Below are 18643 nucleotides of genomic sequence, written 5' to 3'. Positions count from 1 at the left end.
GCCATAGCATGGCAGGTCCTTCCAACCTGAGGAGGCTCATTTTCTGATGTCATGTCTTTGAGTGTTTTTAATCCTGTCCATGACAGTGGTTTGCTAACTACATAAATAGTTTTATTAGACTGGACTTAAGTGATTTGCTCAGGGCCACACAACTGCTAAGTATCTGAGGCCAAATTTGAACTCTAGGCTTTCTAACTCCTGTCCTAGCTCTCTCTCCACATGATCTAGCATTGCTTCTAGGGTCATCTCCAGTCGTCCTGATCTAAATCTGACCAAATATATGGCCGTAGAGATGGCTCTGGAGGGGAAAGTGGGGCGGGTGGATTTTCCCAGTCCTCCCTCACTTACATACAATACACTTGCACACCACGGCATCACCTCCCGACGTTCTCTCTGAGAACGAAGGGCAGACACCAGCTGTCCCCGTGAATAATATATTTAAGTATTATTTATACATTATGTATATATAATGTTTATTGAAATAAATATCATTATATCGAATACACATATTACATACATCGATTTATATGTTCTTAAATCTATCTATACATATATAAAATTATATTTTCATTAGCAAAATCTATTTTACATAGATATATTTGTGATGATCACATTATTCACTATTAAAATTTATTTAATAATATTTGCTTCGTATAAATATTAAATAAATAAATGCGCTGCGCTTGATGATAGAAATACATATTGTATAAACATGTTAATTTAATGCATATAAATGAGATTTCATCGATGTGAAAAAGTTGGGGAAGGGGAAGCCTGAACTCCAAGAATGGGTCGAGCACAGAGTCTGAAGCAGCAGGAGACGTGCAGAGAGGGGCTCTGGGCCCGGCCAGCGCTAAGCGGGCTCCACGCAGGCCGCTCTCGGAGCACCGCCCCCGCAGCCCGTTCCCGGGCCTCCGCTGGAGAGGGAGGAGCTTCCAAACCGAAAGAGAAAGCAGGCCCGTGGAGCCCGGGACAGCCCTCCTCTGAACCCCATGAAGCCGGCGGGGCTGCAGTGGCTCTGGCTTTTCTGGGGCTGCAGCTGCTCCCTCGGCCCGGCTCACCCCAGAGTCCCCAGGGGAGCCCTCCCGGGCGCAGCAGCTGCAGCGAACAGCAGCCGCTCCAGCCTCGACTCCCCAGAGCGCAGCGAGAAGCGCTCTGCAGCCTTCCGGGTACTGGTCCTTCCCCAGCCATCTTCCTCCTCCTTGTCCTTTCACCTCCTTTTACAACCTCTCCTGCCCACTTCCTTTCTCAATTTCATTTGTTTGGACAGCAGGGGAGGGCAGCAAAGAGAGACAGCATCTTGTAGGGAGGGATGAGGGTAGGAATGGAGAGGGCAGGGTGCCAGAGAGAGACTTCCAGCAAGCGCTGAGATTCATTCCTTAGAAAACAATGTGCGCTCTCTCTGTCCCTCTTTCCTCTCTTTCTCTGTGTATGTTTCTTTCTTTCTGTCTCTGACTCACTGTCTGTCTCTCTCCTCTCTTCCTCTTTCTCCTTTTTCTTCCTTTTTTCTTCTTTTCCTTCTCTTCCCTTTCTCCTTTTTCCATCTCTCCTCTTCCTCCTCCTTTCCTTTCTCCTCTTCTTTTTTCTCCTTTCTCCTTTTCTCTTTCCATCTCTCTCCTCTCTCTCCTTCTTTCCCTCCTCTTTCTCTTCTTTACTCCTCTCTCCTCCTCTTTTTCCTTCTCTTCCTCTTCTTTTCTCCTCTCTCCTCATTCTTCTCTTTCTCCTTTTCCTCCTCCTTCTCCCTTCCCCTCCCCCTTTCTCTCTCCATCACCTTATGCTTCTCCACTCCCTTCTGTCTCTGTCACTTTTTGTTTCTCTCTCACTCAATCTCTTGCCAACTGTCTCTGTCTCTTAACTTTGGCACCTAGGCAGAAAAGTCTCCTCTCCTTTTTCTGCTCTCTCTATGTACTTCCCTCTCCCCTTACCTTTCTTCCTCCCTTTCCCCAGGAAAGTAACTTTTTTTTTTTTTTTTTTTTTTTTTTTTTTTTTTTATGGTTTCAAGGACTCGCAATGGCTTTAGCGATCAGCCACTTAATACCTAATTTGGCAGAAAAAGGAACTGGATCCCAGAACAGTGATGCAATTTGCCCATTGCCAAAGGGCTCTCAACGCCTGTAGCTGGGATTCAAGCCCAGGGCCACTAGCATCAAATTGTGATTCTCTGAAATTATAAAGTGTTAATCAGGGGAATTATAAAAATAGGAGCCAGAAGTGGGCTTTGTGCTAATAGAGATATCCCTCAAGTAGTCTCCAGATTACTAAATTTTTAATGAGAGAAATAGCATGCCACGAGCTCTCTTATCTTAGGCAAACATTTCAACTTTCTGTAGTGTAAATGATCTTAGATTTTAAAGGTATCCTATAGCAGCTGTTGTTGAGCCTTTTTTTTTTTTTTTTTTTTGGTCAGTCCAACTTCTCCTGACCACATTTGAGATTTCCTTGTGCCATTTCCTTCTCCAACTTGTTTTACAGATGAGTAAACCTGGGGCAAGCAGGGTTAGGTGCCTTCCATCTCCTACAAGCCTGAGACCAGATTTGAACTGAGGAAGATGATGAGTCTTCCTGAAGCCAGTGTGGCGCCACCTAATGCCCTTCGTCTGCAAGAGACTCCCCACAAAAGTGGCAAAGGCTTTACCTAGACTTTAAGCAGCAGAGTCTAAATTTGAACTCAGAGCTTAACTCTCAAATTACCATAATTTCAATGACATCACTCTAAAGTAGTTGAGTACTGAGATGAATTTCTGCCCTGATGTTATGTGAGGTGGTCTATATTCATGCAGGCACTAGGCTGCTTCAGCTTGATCTTCATCTTGTAACCCAGAAGAATGGAGGGATGGATTGAGAGGGACACTTCTGCAGAGAGTACTTCTAATAATAGTATTGAAATCTAGAGCAAATTTCCTTCTGTTCTTCTGTGAACAGATGTTTATGCATTATATAGGAAGACTGTGCATGTTCATGATAAGTGGAAAATCTCTTCTGTGAGTCATGTCCCCTTGTCTGATTTCCCAGTTTCTTGCTACTAATCTTCCATCTCAAATATTTTTCTCTCATTGATTTTGTGTTTGAAGTCAAAATGAACAAGTGCATCACCCTTGATTCAAGGTAATCAGATTTTTAGGTGAAAGTTAGATTTTACAAGAGCCTTGCAGAATAGAAAGGAGGTAATTTGCTGCAGATAAACACAAAGAAAAGGGTGATTTTTAAAAGTAAATAATGCCAAGGGGAAGGAACCAGAATATACTTGTGTGTATGACATTTCCTGTAGTAGTCACTTACAATACCACAATCATTTCAAGATTCCTTGTCATCATTTACATTACTATCAGAATATGAAGTATGATTCTGCCATGGACAATGTAGATTAAGTAATGATCCTCATTGGGATTGTGTTCCGTGCCATTTTGATAACTTACCAGGGTGTTCTCATTGAAAATGATTATAACTCATGTTAACTCAGGTCTCAAGAGGGCACTTTTAGTAAATGTTATTGGTTATAAGAAGCAAAAAGTTTCCTCCTCTTATCATCCCTTTCCTCCTGCCTACCCCCTAGGAACCTCATTTCCCACTCTCCATCAAGAGGCAGTAGAGACTCCAGGAAATAGCTGCCAAGTAAGAAATTACTTTGGAACTCACTTTTACTATCATCACCCTTTGGAGAAGAATTTTTCATTTAGATGTATGACAACAGAATTAAAAACACATACTTCTACTGGAGATTAAGTTTCAAAAGTCCTAAAAAGCACCAGATATTTATAATTTAAAATTGTTTCCAAACATTTATATATTTAATACTAATTCTAATAAAATCATAGAGATGAAGATTCAATGGTCAGAAAGACCTGGATTCAAATTCTGCCTCTGAAACACATCCTAGCTGTGTGATCACAGTCAAGTCATTGAACCTTTTAAAATTGTTGGTACAGAAAAGTCTGTAGTATTATAGATTGTAGAGGAATCTGTCTTTATGGGTTGAGGGAATTGCCACACTGGGAAGTCCACACACTAATGGAGTCACAGGTGTATATACTTTGCAAAATATGCTTATATATGGTAAGGGAAGGGAGTGAATCTGTTGTTTCATTGATATAAAACTCTCATGAAGAAATTCTACCTAATTCATCAATCACATGAGTACTTTCTCTGCCTCTGTAATTTCATAGACATATACATATATGTGTATGCATGCATGCATTTGTATGTATACATGTATATGTGTGATATAGATATAAAAATATATGCATTATATTTTATACACTACATAGAAATAGTATGTGTATATAAAATAGGTGAATGTGATATATAAAATATAATACATAAATATGTTTTATATCTGCATCATACATATATGTGTATATTGGTGTGTGTATATGTGTATACACACATACATACAAATATATGTATATGTGAAATTACAGTCAGAAAGTACTTCTTTGATGATTTAGGTGGAGAGAATTCTATTAACCTTTTATATACACATGATATCTGCATGTTTTATCATATTATTCTGTGTTATGTCATAGCATATACATAAAACACATGTTTGGACTGGACTTAGGATCTCATTGACACAGAGATCTAACTCCCCCAACTAATCCAAATCATCAAATGCTCTAATTAATAGACATATAGTAGATAGACATCAAAACATTTATATATGATATAAACTATATACGATAAGGATATAATTGAACCAGATTTGCTCATATTTGTATTAATATTGTTACTGGGAAGAGGTTATTATAAGAAATTCAATGCTTTAAAATGACCATGCTCTAGGAAAGACCTTATTTGTGCTATGGACTTCCTTGGCAGTCTGACAAAGTCTATGGAACCATTCTTGGAATAATCTTTTTTAAATATTTGAAGGAAATGCCAAATTTTAATTAGAGGTTAATGAAAATAAAATATAATTCCCCTCCCTTTCCTCTTCCCCAGTCACTAAAGAAAAAGAATTTTATTTTTTCAGTGACCAAAAAAACCTAGGTCTTGGTTCTAGAACTTAAAGTAATTATAGCAGTTCAAAAAATGGAAAGGGTAACTTTTTTAATGTTAATTTTTTAAATAAATATTTATTTTTAATATTCTTTTCTTTTAAATTTTGAAATCAAATTAACTCCCTCTCTCTCACCCCTCTTTTCCCCACTAAGACAATCAATATGATATCAACTATATATATGTGAAATCATGAAAAACATTTCCTTATTATTCCATCTTTCCAAAAAAGCATTTCATATATTTCATACTTTTTTTTAAAAAGAAAAAGAAAGAAAATTATACTTCAGTTTGTATTCATTCATCTTTCTTTAGAAGTGGATAGCTTTTTCATCATGAATACTTTGAAATTGTCTTGTATAATTATGATGTTCAGAGTAGCTAAGTCTTTCACAGTTGATCATTTTTACAACATTGCTAATACTGTGCATAATGATCTCCTAGTTCTTGTCACTTCACTTTGCTTCAGTTTGTATTGGACTTCCTATGGTTTTTTTTTTTTTTTTCCTTTCTGAAGCCACCCCCTTCATCATTTTCCACAACACAGTAGAACTCCATCACAGTCACATGACACAACTCGTTTAGCTATTCCGTAGTTAATGAACATCCTTTTATTTCCTATTCTTTGCCATCATAAAAGAGTGCTGCAAATATGTTTTATTCATATAGGTCTATTTCCTTTTATTTCGATTTCTTTGGGATACAGACCCGGTAGTGGTATTTCTGTGTCAAAGGGTATTGCCCCCACCTCCACCCCTGACCCGATTCAAATTTGTTTTTCAGAATGGTTTGACTAGCTCACTATTCTACTAGTTAGTTCATTAGTGTACCAATTTGTCCCTTCTGCCCTCTAGCAAGTATCTTTTCTGATAGGTGTGAGATAGTATTTCAGGGATATTTTAATTTACATTTTTAATCTGTAGTGATTTAGAATGTGTGTTCATATTACCATGGATAGCTTTGATTTCTTCTTCTGAAAGCTATTTGTTCATATCCTTTGACTATCAGTTGGGGAATGGCTCTTATTTTTTTTTAATTGATTCAATTTTGTATTCAGTATATATTTGAGAAATGAAGCCATAAAATGTTTTATCTTATTTCGTTGTCTGTGGTACCTTTTAGCATAATGTAGTTACCCTTACTATCATTTTTAATTAAGTTTATTTTTGCTTTTGCTTTGTCTGAGATCATGATACCTACCTCTGCTTTTTTAGTTCAGTTAAGCCATATTAGATTCTGATCGAGACTGCTATTTTGAACCCTTGATGTGTCTTTCTGTTTCAAGTGTGTCCCTTGTAAGCAGTACATTTTCAGATTCTGGTTTCCAATTCATTCTGCTACCTACTTCCATTTTATGGATGAACTCATTCCATTCGCATTCATAGTTATGATTGCTAATTATCCCCCCAATCCATTTTCTTCTGTTTCTTTTCTCTTTTTATCCTGTTCCTTCACAAAAGTCTATTTTGCTTCCAACCAATGCCTCCCTTAAACTACTCTCCTATTTATCATCCCCTCCCTTTACTCTTATCCCCTTTTCCTACAATTTTCCTTTTGAGTAAGTTACATTTCTATACCAAATCAAGTGTTTATATATAGTCCTCTCTCTTTAAACCAATTCTGATGAGAGTGAGGTTCAAGCATTACCCATCATCACCTCCCATTTTCCCTTCATGGTAAAAGCTTTCTTGCATGCCTCTTTTATGTGAGAAAAATTTCCCTGTTCCTTTTCCTTCTCTCTTTTAGTTCATCCCTTTTTCTAATCCCTTCATCTTTTTTTTTTTTGAGATCATTCCCACTTAATCAGTTTACATCCATGCTTCTATTTGTATAAACTCTTTTTAACTGCTCTAATAATGATAATATTCTTAGGAATTATATAATGTCATCTTTTATGAACATATAAACAGTTTAACTTTATTAAGATCTCTAAAATTATTCTTTCATGTTTACCTTTTTTACTTCTGTTAAGTATTCTTCCTGATTGTCACGCTTTTTATTCAGTTTCAGAACCTTTAATCAGGAATGCTTGAAAATTCTCAGTTTCATTTAATATTCATTTTCTCTCTGAAGATTATATTCATTTTTGCTAGGTAGATAATTCTTCATGGTAATTCTAGCTCCTATACCTTCAGTAATATCATATTCCAAGCCCTCCATTCTTTCAACATGGAAGCCACTAAATCTTGTGTAATCCTGACTGTGGCTCCACAATATTTTAATTGTTTCTTGTTGGGTGCTTGAAGTATTTTTTCTTTGAACTGGAAATGCTGGAATTTGACCATAATATTCTTTGGAGTTTTCATTTAGGGATCTTTTTCAGAAGGTGATTGGTAAGTTCTTATTTCTTGAAATGATATGTAAACTCTTTGATCATGATTTTCAAGTAGTCCAATAATTTTTTAAAAAATCTTTTCAATGTATTTCCCAAATTCTTTTTTAAATTAAATATTTCACATCTTTCTTCATTTTTTTATTATTTTAACTTTCTTTTGTTTTTTGATGCCTCAGAATTAACTTAAATTTGCCAATTCTAATTTTTAAGAAATAATTTTCTTCAATTAGATTTTTTACTTATTTTTCCAACTGACCAATTTTGCTTTTTAAAGAATTTCTTTCTTCAGTGAATGTCTGTGCCCCTTTTATATTAGGCCAATTATGTTTTAAGGTATTATTTTCTTCAGCACTTTTGTGTCTCTTTTATCAAGTTGTTAATTCTCTTTATATAATTTTCTAGTATCACTTTCATTTCTTTTCTCAATTTTCCTCTACCACTCATCTCTTTAACTCTTCCAGTAATCCTCATTGGACTTTGGTCCAAATAGCATTTTTCTTTATGGCTTTGCTTGTGTTTTCCCTGCCAATGTAGTAACTTTTTGGGAGGTTAAATTCTTTTGTTGTTGTTTTCTTATTTTTCCAGACTATTTCTTGACTTTGAACTTTATATGACTCTGCCCACCTGAATGTGAGAAGGCAAAGTTCTAAGCTTCAGATTTCTTTGGGCCACTGTTTTCAGAGCTAGTTTTGGGTGTCTATATGTTTTTGATGCTTTCAAGGTGGTGTGCTCTGGGGGGAGGTAGGGCAGAGGAGGTTCTAATCTTTATGCAAGAAGGGCCCCTGCTCCCAGAAGCAGCAGACACTAGCATTCCTCTCTGCTTTAGTACTGCAACCGGAGGCCTTGCTTCCTTTCTGACAGACCCCCAGTATTCCTTTTTATTCTGGAATTGTGACCCAGAACTGCATATGGGGAATAGAGTTTCCCATCAGTGCCAGCCCTTCCTAGGACAAGCAAACTGGTCTCCTTCTGACCAGTTGTGGGACCACCTTATTGCCTCTGGGATGAGACCTCCCTTGCTTTTGCTATTGCTGCGTCCGCTTGTGTACATTCTAGTGGGCTTCCACCCCAAATCAAAGACCTCTTCTAAAGATCTCCTAAGTTTTGTGGGCTGGGAAAATGCCTCACCTTGTCCTTTTGTTGAGTCTGCCTCTGCAACTCTTGATCTGAAAGTTTTTGGTGGAGAATGTTGAAAGAGTTTGCTGGGTTGCTTTTACTCCACCATTTTGGCTTTTTCCTCTCTTAGAACAACATTTGTACAAGCATGATTTATGTCAATATTAATATGTCATGCCAATATCAATGTTATGTCAATACCAATAGAACAAAGTGAGTCTGTGTATTTGTGATTCGGGCCATTTGCATAGAGTTTGCATTTTGGCACTTTTAAGCTAGTCCACTCCAGAAGGAACTGCATAATAATCACAGGTTCTGGTAAAGCGATAGAAAAACCACCACGGCATGATGAAATGCAGAAGGGCTGAAGACCCCGGCCGGGACCTTCTGGGTGTTTTTGAGAGGGATTAGCAGGTGGGAGAGTTATTAGTCCCCCAGGAAGGGGGAAAGTTGCTGGGCCCAGGATATCAAGATCCCTCCAGATGTCAGAGCCAGAAATTTGTAGTCATAGCTCCATAGACATCAGGAAACAAATTGATAAACCTTAGGCATAAACATAGCAAGTTTTTGTTGCTGTTTTTGTTTTTAAAATCTCATCTTCCTCTCCCTGCTTCCTTCTTTAAGCCAAGGGCAGAGCAGCTGTGGATTCAGTCACTTAATACATTGCTTCTTTGGAGGTCTCCTGTTCTCAGGAAGGCCTCAGCTACTAATGGATTTTCTACATTGTCCTTTTCACCAAGTAAATGCTCTCCTTCTCCCTATCTGTTGGTGTCCTCCCTCCAAAATTAGTTTATATTTATTTTGCATATTCTCGTGTGTACATGTTGTCAATCATAAATAATTACAGTGATAATAACAGGAGTATGTATATAGTGTTTTAAGCTTTGCAAACTGGTTTATAATTATTGACAACAACTCTGGGGGTAAGTGCTATTAGTGTCTCTATCTTACAAGTAAGGAGTGATTTGCTCACAGTTATGCACTACAAGTTAGTGACTTTAGGCTGGATTGTATCTCACATTTATGCAACACCAGGCCCTGTATTTTATCCATTGCACTATCTAATGGTGACGTCTCCAGGGCTATATACAGTACCTTCTCCATGAGGGTAACCAGTCAAAGCATTTTAAATTCCTAATTTAATATGTAATTAAATTTATCATATAATTTAGCCTGGTATACAACACTCTAATAACAGTATTATGGAATCAAATTACCACATGCAACAAAGATTTTATCCCCCTGTCACCCTCACTAACTAGCCTCCTTAGTCAGACAACCCCTAGAAGCATGGAATTCTTTGAACAGTTTGCCTGTGGGCTCGGGCTCTCTCTCTCTCTCTCTCTCTCTCTCTCTCTCTCTCTCTCTCTCTCTCTCTCTCTCTCTCTCTTTCATTCTCTTTCTCTTCTCCCATCTCTCTTTTTCTTCCTCCCCTCCTCCCTCTCTGTCACTCTCTGTCTCTTCCTCTCTCCTCTGTCTCTATGTGTGTATCTCTGTTTCTCTCTGCCTCTGTCTCTCCATCTCTCTCTCTCTTTCCCTGTCTCTGTCTCTCTTTGTCTCCCTCTCTGTCTCTCTGTTTCTGAGTCTATCTCTATTTCTCTGCAAAGTGTAAAGAATAACACCAATTAGAATTACCTTTTTCAGAAAAGACAAGAAGCACTTTTTTTTTTGGCAGGGAGCTTCATTTCTCACCAAAACACTGATCTGATAGCCAGGCTTTTGGTAGGGATCAGGACACACCTGAGAAAGGGAAGGATCAATAATTTTAAAAAAATCTATTGTAGAAAGCAAAACCAAAATAATATGATTTGAAATATACTGACATTTCATGGAGCCTTTCTAATATAATGCTACTCTGTTTCAAACACAGTAAATAGAAATTTTGACTCAGTGTCTATAGCATCATAGAAAGAGAACCAACTCTGAAATTCTAAGAAAACTTGGTTGTTTTCCTCATAGGCAAAATGGGTGGGGATGGAAGATGAGGTTGACTTACAATCTCTGATGAGTCTTCCAGTTTTTCACGGTACCATCCTTCAGATTACTGACAGAAACCATGAATCTTATTTTTCCTCACTATCAAGCCATGTTTAGTAGCTGCTATTCAGAGTGAGATTTTAAGTTTTTAAGATTTTGGCTTTACAGTCCTGGATATGTAACATTGTCAATTAATGAAGCAACAATAAATGGCTAGCCAAAAAAAAAGTGCTATTGAATATCATTTAGAAATGAGCAGAACCAAGAGAACATTGAATACAATAACAATAAGATTACGTGATGATCAACTGTGATAGACATGTCTCTTCTCAATAATTCAGTGATTCAAAGGAATTCCAATAGATTTGGGATGAAAAATGCCATCCACATCCAGAGGGAGAACTGAATGTGGATCCCAGCACAGTATTTTCATCTTTTTTTTTTTTTTTTTTTACTATTTTCTTGCTCAAGTTTTTTTTTTTCCTTTTTGGTCTGATTTTTCTTGCACAACATGACAAATATGGAAATATGTTTTAAAAGGATTGCACAGATTTAATCTGCATCAGATTGCTTGTCTTGGGAGGGCAGAGGTGAGAGGAGAAAAATTGGAACACAATTTAAAATTTTTTTACATTACATTCCACAATGTAAAATCTTACAAAAATGAATGCTGAAAACTATCTTTACATATATTTGGAAAAATAAAATACTACTGGGGGAAAAGAAAATCACTTAAAGTAGGGAGGAAGAAATTATAAAAACAGCCATTCTGGTGCTATTTCAGATTCTCATTCTTTGTTAACAAAAGCCTGAGCCTGAGGACGCTTCAGTCAGTTTGGCTGACTTTATTTCTCTGTGCATCTTCCTTTCTTTCCCATTTTTCATTTCCCTCTATGCATACCTTCAAGTCTTTTTCCACACTATTCACAGGTGTCATCCAGTGGCACCTGAATATGATAACAAGGTGAGGATTTGGAATAATACAGAAGACAAAAGGGAATAAGGGAATGACAAAAATTGTCTATTCCATAATCATGCCAGGAATCCAATAAACACTGATAGGTGATAGAGGAGTAGAGAGGGAAATAGGGAATAAAAAATAGGAGGCATTTTTGTCTGTTAGGTTTGTCTGTTACTGAATAAGTTCAATTAACCCCAAGAGTCGTCCACAAAGGACTTACTTCATAAGCTAAAACATACTAATTTCTTACCTCTAGAAGCGTTATTTTTATATCCTTTTTTAAACAGCCATTAAAGGGGAGTTGAAAGAATACAAAGCTCTCTTGGGAGCAGTTCCTTCTTTATTCAAATTAAGAATTCAGCTTCCTAAAAATTCTCAATGGATATGAGCATCAGAGAACCAACTACCCACTTCTAAGTTATGAGCATTTTACTTTTCTAGAAATAACTTCCCTGAAAACCCTTCTAACAATAACTATTTTACATAATGCTTTATAAGTTTATAAAATACTTTGTTATCTTTTTAAAGTCTTATAACAATACTGTGAATTAGATTTAGGTATTGTCCTTTCTTTACAGATAAGGATACTGAAGCTTAAAGCAATTAAATTACTTGACTGTGGACATATAGCAAATAAAATATCAGAGGTGACATTTGAACCTGGGTCTTTTTAGTTCCAAATCTAGCACTCTATCTACCAATCCCATTATTATTTCATTTTTTTTCCTTTCTAATAAAGAACTTTGGACTAGAAGGAATTGTAAAGGTCATTATTAAGTCTAAGCTTTATATGTTCATAAATCACTTTTATAACTTTCTTTATAAGCAGCCTGTGATTCAAGAGCTTTAGTGATGGAAAACTGAAGCAATCTGTGCCATCTTAGGTCACTGTAATTGTTAGGAAGTTTCCCTTATATGTAACTAGAATCTGAGTCTCTGCTTGGTCCTACCAAAATTATACTCTAGAGCTCCACAGAGAAAATCAAATTCTTCTTCCTCTTGGTAGTCCTCAGGAACATTGGATTTGAACCTGGAGGAGAATACAGATTTGTCTGGTCCAAACTTCTGATTTTACAAATGAAAAAGTTGAGAAAGGTTAAATGATTTGCCCCACTTCATTTAGGGTGAATTGCAGATGAAAGATTCAAAACCAGGTTCTCAAAGTACAAATCTAGTGCTTTGAAGTATTATGTAGGAAGTCTTTTCCCAAACTATACACACACACACACACACACATCAGTGGCCTTTTTCTGAAGACTTAGTGAAGGTAAGCCTATTTTATCTTTTTTTAATAATAACTTTTTATTTTCAAAATATATGCAAAAATAGTTTTCAACATTCACCCTTGCAAAACCTTGTGTTCTGAATTTTTCTCCCTCCCTTCCCTCCATCCTCCTCTAGATGTCAAGTTATCCAATATTAAACATGTGCAATTGTTAAACATGCGATTCTATTATACATATTTCCACATTTACCATGTTGCACAAGAAAAATCAGATCAAAAGGGGAAAAAATGAGAAAGAAAAAAACCAAGCAAACAAATAACAAAAATGGTCAAAATACTGTGTTGTGATCTACATTCCGTCCCCATAGTCCTCTCTCTGGGTGCCGTTGTTTCTCTCCATCACAAACCAGCCTGAATCACCTCATTGTTAAAAAGATCCACATCCATCAGAAATGATCATCACATACTCTTCTTGTTACTGTGTGCAATGTTTTCTTGATTCTAAGTGATTCTACATCACTTAGCATTAGTTCTTTCCAAGCCTTTCTGAAATCATCCTGCTAATCATTTCTCATAGAACAATAATATTCCTTAGCATTCACATACCATAGCTTATTCAGCCATTCTCCAACAGATGGGTATCCACTCAGTTTCCAGTTCCCTGCCACTACAGAAAGAGTTACTACGCACATTTTTGCACATAGGGCCCTTTCCCTTTTTCTGTTCTCTTTGGGATACAGGCCCCATAAAGACAGTGATGGATCAAAGGGATGCATGGTTTGATAGCCCTTTGAAATCCATTTATCTTGCAACATCCCATTCCACTCTTAGATAGTCCTAATTGTAAGAGAGTTTTTCCCTACATCAAACTAAAATTTAACTTTTTCACATTTCTATCCTTCATTCCTAATTTTTCCCACTGGAGCCAAGTTAAACAAGTTTAATTTTACTGTTCTAGGAGGCAGTCCTTCTAATGCATGAGGGTAACTAATATCTTTCATGAATCTTCTTTTTTCTAAGAATCTAATTTTCTTACAATGTAATCACATTTCATTACATTCATGTATAGCTTAGCCATTGTCCAGCCATTAGGTATATTTTGTTTCTTGTGTTTTGCTGTTACTATGAGTGTTTTCATGTATAGCAGTCATTGCTGACATTAACTTTATTGGGATATAAACACAGACATGTGATCTCTTGGTTTAAGAATATAAAAGACTTAGAGAAATTCCTTGAGAAATCTCATTCCTTTTTCTTTTCATTTTAGGCCAGATTACAAATCCTTACCACTACTGAAATTGGGAATTTTTTTTTAGCATTTTTTCCAAATTGGTGGTTATAAAATGACACTTCACAATTTTTTTACTTTTTATTTCTTTAACTATTGGTGATTGTGAATAATTGTGAGAAGGTTATTGATTATTGGTAGTTTCTACAAGTTTTCTTCTTGCAAAATGTTTCATTTCTTTTACCCATTTGTCTACTGAGAAAAATATTTTCATCCTATAAATTAGTGTCAATTCTCTCACCTGGACTCATGCAACATCCTCTTCTCACTGGGAATCTGGGTTTCCAGTTATTTCTCTTTCCAATTTATCATCTATGCAGCATCAAAATGATTTTCTACCCTTTCCCTAACTTTCCAGTGTGATAGAAAAAGAAGTAGAAATAGTGATATGGGTATTACTGTACTGAATATGTCTGGGAAATCACCCAACCCCTATAATTTGTGAAACAATTTCATAAAGTTGATATGTCAGATACATTTCATACTTCCTTAATAAGATTATCTCAAACTTCTCTAACATTGGACAGCTGATATCTAGCCAACAGGAAGTATAACCAGAGTATGCAAAACATCCAGGATTGGGGAGGAAAGAAAACAGATATAGAGATGATTCCCTTGGCTGCTTTCATATAAGTTATCATCCCTACAAAGTTGTATAGAAACATACTTAACTTTAGGAAAACCTGTAAATTTTGATATTCTGTTAATGCAACCAACTTGTTTTACAAAGTGGGATAGGTGGGTGAGGAGTAGTAAGAATAAGGAATTTTTCAGTTTCCTTACAGAAACGACAAATACTGTTCCAAAATAATGGCCAGTTTACCAGTCAGGTAAATTCTCCTTCCTCTTTCTGCCTTCCACTCTATGCCTTGGTCCATATATCCATAAAGGCAGCGCATCTTAGCTCGGGTGTGACAGAGTTTCTCTGATGTCCTTGACCATGGTCCTAAAAACAGAACTCGCTAGTTTTTACTGTGTTTTTGTCCATTACAACTTTGAAACTCCATATAGATAAAATCATTTACACATATGAGGGTTTTAGTATAATTACATCATCACACAGAGCAGCCTGGTCTTCAAAATTGGATACAGGATAATTCTTTTTGAAACACAAGTGACTGAAATCTGAGGAGAAAGGCAAACTGAAATGACTACCTATAATAATTGACTCCAAGAGTTTTAAATAGGATTGGACCATTATCTTTATTAATCATATCTTTTTGTGAAGATGGAAATTATGACATAATACAGACTAGTCTTTGCACCAGAAAGACCTGGCATTAGGCCCTATTTTTGTTTGTGTCCCCAAACAATTCTCAAAGACTAGTTGCAGACTGCATTGGCAGAAGTAGACCCCACAATAGGAGTTCCCCACATCATAGAAAGCAAATTATAAAAATAAACTATATTCTTGGAAAGAGACCCTTATGTGAGGATCAGTTAGCTGGTTCAAAGGATAGAATGTGGAACTTCATTACAAAGGCCTACATTCAAACCCTGCCTCAGACACTCAGGAGTGATATGATCTTGGGCAATTCACTTAATGAGGAACTTCCTCATCTATAAAATTAGAGTAATGACAATACCACTTTTATAAGATCAAATATTTTGCAAACTTTAAAACCTATGTAAATATTAGCTAATGTTGTTGCCACTACCTCCTTGCAAAAGATAAAACCTCCTTGAATTTTTTAATAAATATTTAAATAATATCTTAAATTTCCTTCCTCCTTCCCCCTCTTTTAAGTTTACTATAAAGCAGGTTACAAAAATGGCAATAAATTAATAGCAATACCCAATGAAATTCCTATCCTCTATGTCAAAAATAAACTTTTACAAAGCAGTAGCTGATCTCCAGACTTAGATGATCCCCTTCTTTGGAAGCCCCTAAAAGGATTACAGACTCACATACTTGGCAGTTGTGGGCAGGATGCCGATGTTTGGGCAACATCAGAAAGTCTTGGAGTTCTTTCAGAAAGCACTCCATCCCAAGCTTAAACCCAAGGTGAAGTTAATGTTAGAAGGCAAGGATATATGTGAAACAATAACCAGCACCAGCAAGTTGTCTGGCTATGTGGGGGATGGCCATAGCCTCTGGTCTGAACCTGCCTAAATTTCTTTTAAAACTATTGCTCTACATTTGAAATTATGCTAAAAGGCTACCAAACTGTGCATACCCTTTGATTCTGAAGTGTCTTTATAGTAAAGAGATCATTAAAAAAAAAAAAAAAGAAATTTGCAAAAATGTTTGTAGCAGCCATTTTTGTAGTGGCAGGGAATTGGAAACTGAGTGGATGGGGAATGGCTGACTAAATTATGGTATATGAATGTTATAGAATATTATTGTTCTGTAAGGAACAATCAGCAGGATGATTTCAGAGAGACCTGGCACGATTTATATGAACTGATGCTAAGTGAAATGGGCAGAACAAGGAGAACATTGTATATGGCAACAGCAAGATTATACAATGATCAATTCTGATGCACATGGCTCTTTTCAACAGCGAGGTGATTCAGGCAGGTTCCAATGGTCTCGTGATGAAGAGAGCCATCTGCACCCAGAGAGAGACTGTGGGAATTCGGTGTGGATCATGAGATAGTATTTTCACTTTTTCTTTGTGTTTGCCTGCATTTTGTTTTCTCTTTTGTTTTTTTTTTTCTTTTTGATCTGATTTTTCTTGTGCAGCATGATGATTGTGGAACTATGTATAGAAGAATTGCACATGTTTAACATATTAGATTACTTGCCACCTAAGGGAGGGGGTGGAGGAAAGGGAAGGAAAAATATTTGGAACACAAGGTTTTGCAAAGGTGAATGTTGAAAATTATCTATTCATATATTTTGAAAAAATGCTTTAATAAAAAATAAAATCCAAAAAATAATATGAAATATCATAGGAATTACCTTTTTTTTAAAAAAGCCATTGTTCTAGCCTTTAATATTTCAGAATCTAAGCATTCTTCACTCCTGTCCCCTTGGGTAGCTCCCCTAAATTGCAAGGTGAGTTGCATATTTATATGTCTTTGTCACCTACCTAAAAGGATGTCAAGCTCCTGAAGGACAATGACTTTGTTTTATATGCTTACATTACTCATAGACCTCAATAACTTTTTAGCTGGTTGGTTAGAATTCTATACAAGACTTCAGAACTTAATCAAATAATAGTCATTTAAATTAGTAGAAACCCAGTGTGTGCAGTGGCTAAGTTGTGCAATGGAAAGAACACCAGAATGTAACAAGAAAGACCTGAGTTCAGAACTGGTCACAGACACTAGCTGTGTGACTCTGGGCAAGTCACTGAATGCTGTTTGCCTCAGTTTCCTCATCAGTAAAATGAGCTAGAGAAGAAAATGACAAATTATTCCAGTATCTTTGCCAAGAAAACCCCAAAGTGGTCACAACAATTTGTACAGGACTAAAAAGACTGAACATCAATGTATGCAAATAGGTAATCTGGCTAGGGTCCATTTCAGCTTGTGTTATAAAATATCTTAAACAAGTCTTATTAAAGTAGTTTAAAATCCCATTGATATTTTTAGCTTGTTGTCTACTCTGTGGCTGTGGGAGAAGTTCAGGGGAGAAATAGATTTTGGAACTCATTTTTTTTTTTAAATTCATGTTGAAAAGAAAACGTTTAGCTTGTCTAGTGAATGCTTTTCTATGAACATGTGGTAGGATGATCCATTGCAAGAACCCAGGATTTAGAGCCAGAGGATCTGGTTTCAAATCCTATCTCTATCACTTACTACTTCTGTTCACCTGGGACATATCACTGAATTCATGTGGGTTTCAGTTTCTTCATCTGTAAAATTCAGCAGTGTACTCAATGATTTCCAAAGTCCCTCCCAATTCTAAATCTGATCTTAAAGCTTCTGCTCAGCTCAAATGGGATTATTTTGAATTAAATTAACAGAGTCCATAGTTAATGATCATTTTTCTTTTCCAGAGAGAGATGTCCTAATACACCTTCCCTCCTTGTTTTTCTTGCTTCTCTTGGTAGAAATTTTTCACTGTTTTTCAGGTTAAAAGTCTCAGATTTACCAATGAAGGTCAATTGACACTGAATTAATGTATATAACTATACTTGTTACCTCAAAATATTGTCCTCCTTATTTGTAAATTCTTAGTGTTTCCTCTATGATCAAAGTGATAATCTATTTCTGAAATCACAAGAAGATTTTATGTACAAAGTTGATCTAAAGCCTTTGAAAATTCTATAAGGCACAAATTAAAGGATTTAGTAGGCAAACTGAGTTGTTTGAAGATATAATCAGAAAAGGAAGGACTGAATTTATTTTTAAAATCCTATTTTAATCTTTGGTTTTGTTAATTTCTTTTTTTTCTCATCTCTGACATCTAGGAAAGTCTTAAAAGACATCGCTACTTGAATTCATTTTCATCCAGTGACAATACTTCTGCCATCTATGGAATAAATCAGTTTTCTCATTTGTTTCCTGAAGAATTTAGAGGTATTGTCTAATAGTATTATGTACTTCTTAATTGTCTGGATCCGTTCATGGGAGAGCTATGGGCCAGCCCCATGCCTTGATTCTTGGACAAGGAGTAAAGGGGGGCGGGGGGGACTCCGGAGGGTGGTCAAACAGGAGTCCATTTATTCAACATTACATCAGTGCTTCTATACCTAAGGTTTATGTGATCAGTTACAAATGCCTAAGTGTTCAGTTAGATTACTACAGCTGTATTCTAACAGTAGTCAATACATCATACACAAAGGTATTCAGATA

The 18643-nt window shown here is 36.3% G+C and overlaps 1 protein-coding gene across 1 annotated transcript in view; it reads left to right on the top strand.

Annotated features, from left to right (window-relative positions):
* The first annotated feature begins 680 nt into the window (after positions 1–680).
* CTSO (cathepsin O) overlaps positions 681–18643 on the top strand; it is a 46519-nt gene continuing 28556 nt past the window's right edge. Inside the window, exons 1-2 of the mRNA XM_051964486.1 lie at positions 681–1169; positions 18259–18367. Of these exons, the coding sequence (XP_051820446.1) occupies positions 993–1169; positions 18259–18367 (286 nt within the window). The 5' untranslated portion in view covers positions 681–992. The remainder of the gene's footprint in view (positions 1170–18258; positions 18368–18643) is intronic.

The sequence above is a fragment of the Antechinus flavipes genome, chromosome 6 (assembly GCF_016432865.1).
Source record: "Antechinus flavipes isolate AdamAnt ecotype Samford, QLD, Australia chromosome 6, AdamAnt_v2, whole genome shotgun sequence".
Lineage (NCBI taxonomy): Eukaryota > Metazoa > Chordata > Mammalia > Dasyuromorphia > Dasyuridae > Antechinus > Antechinus flavipes.
Note: the sequence above shows the minus strand (reverse complement) of the source record. Positions and strands in the feature narration are given on the sequence as shown.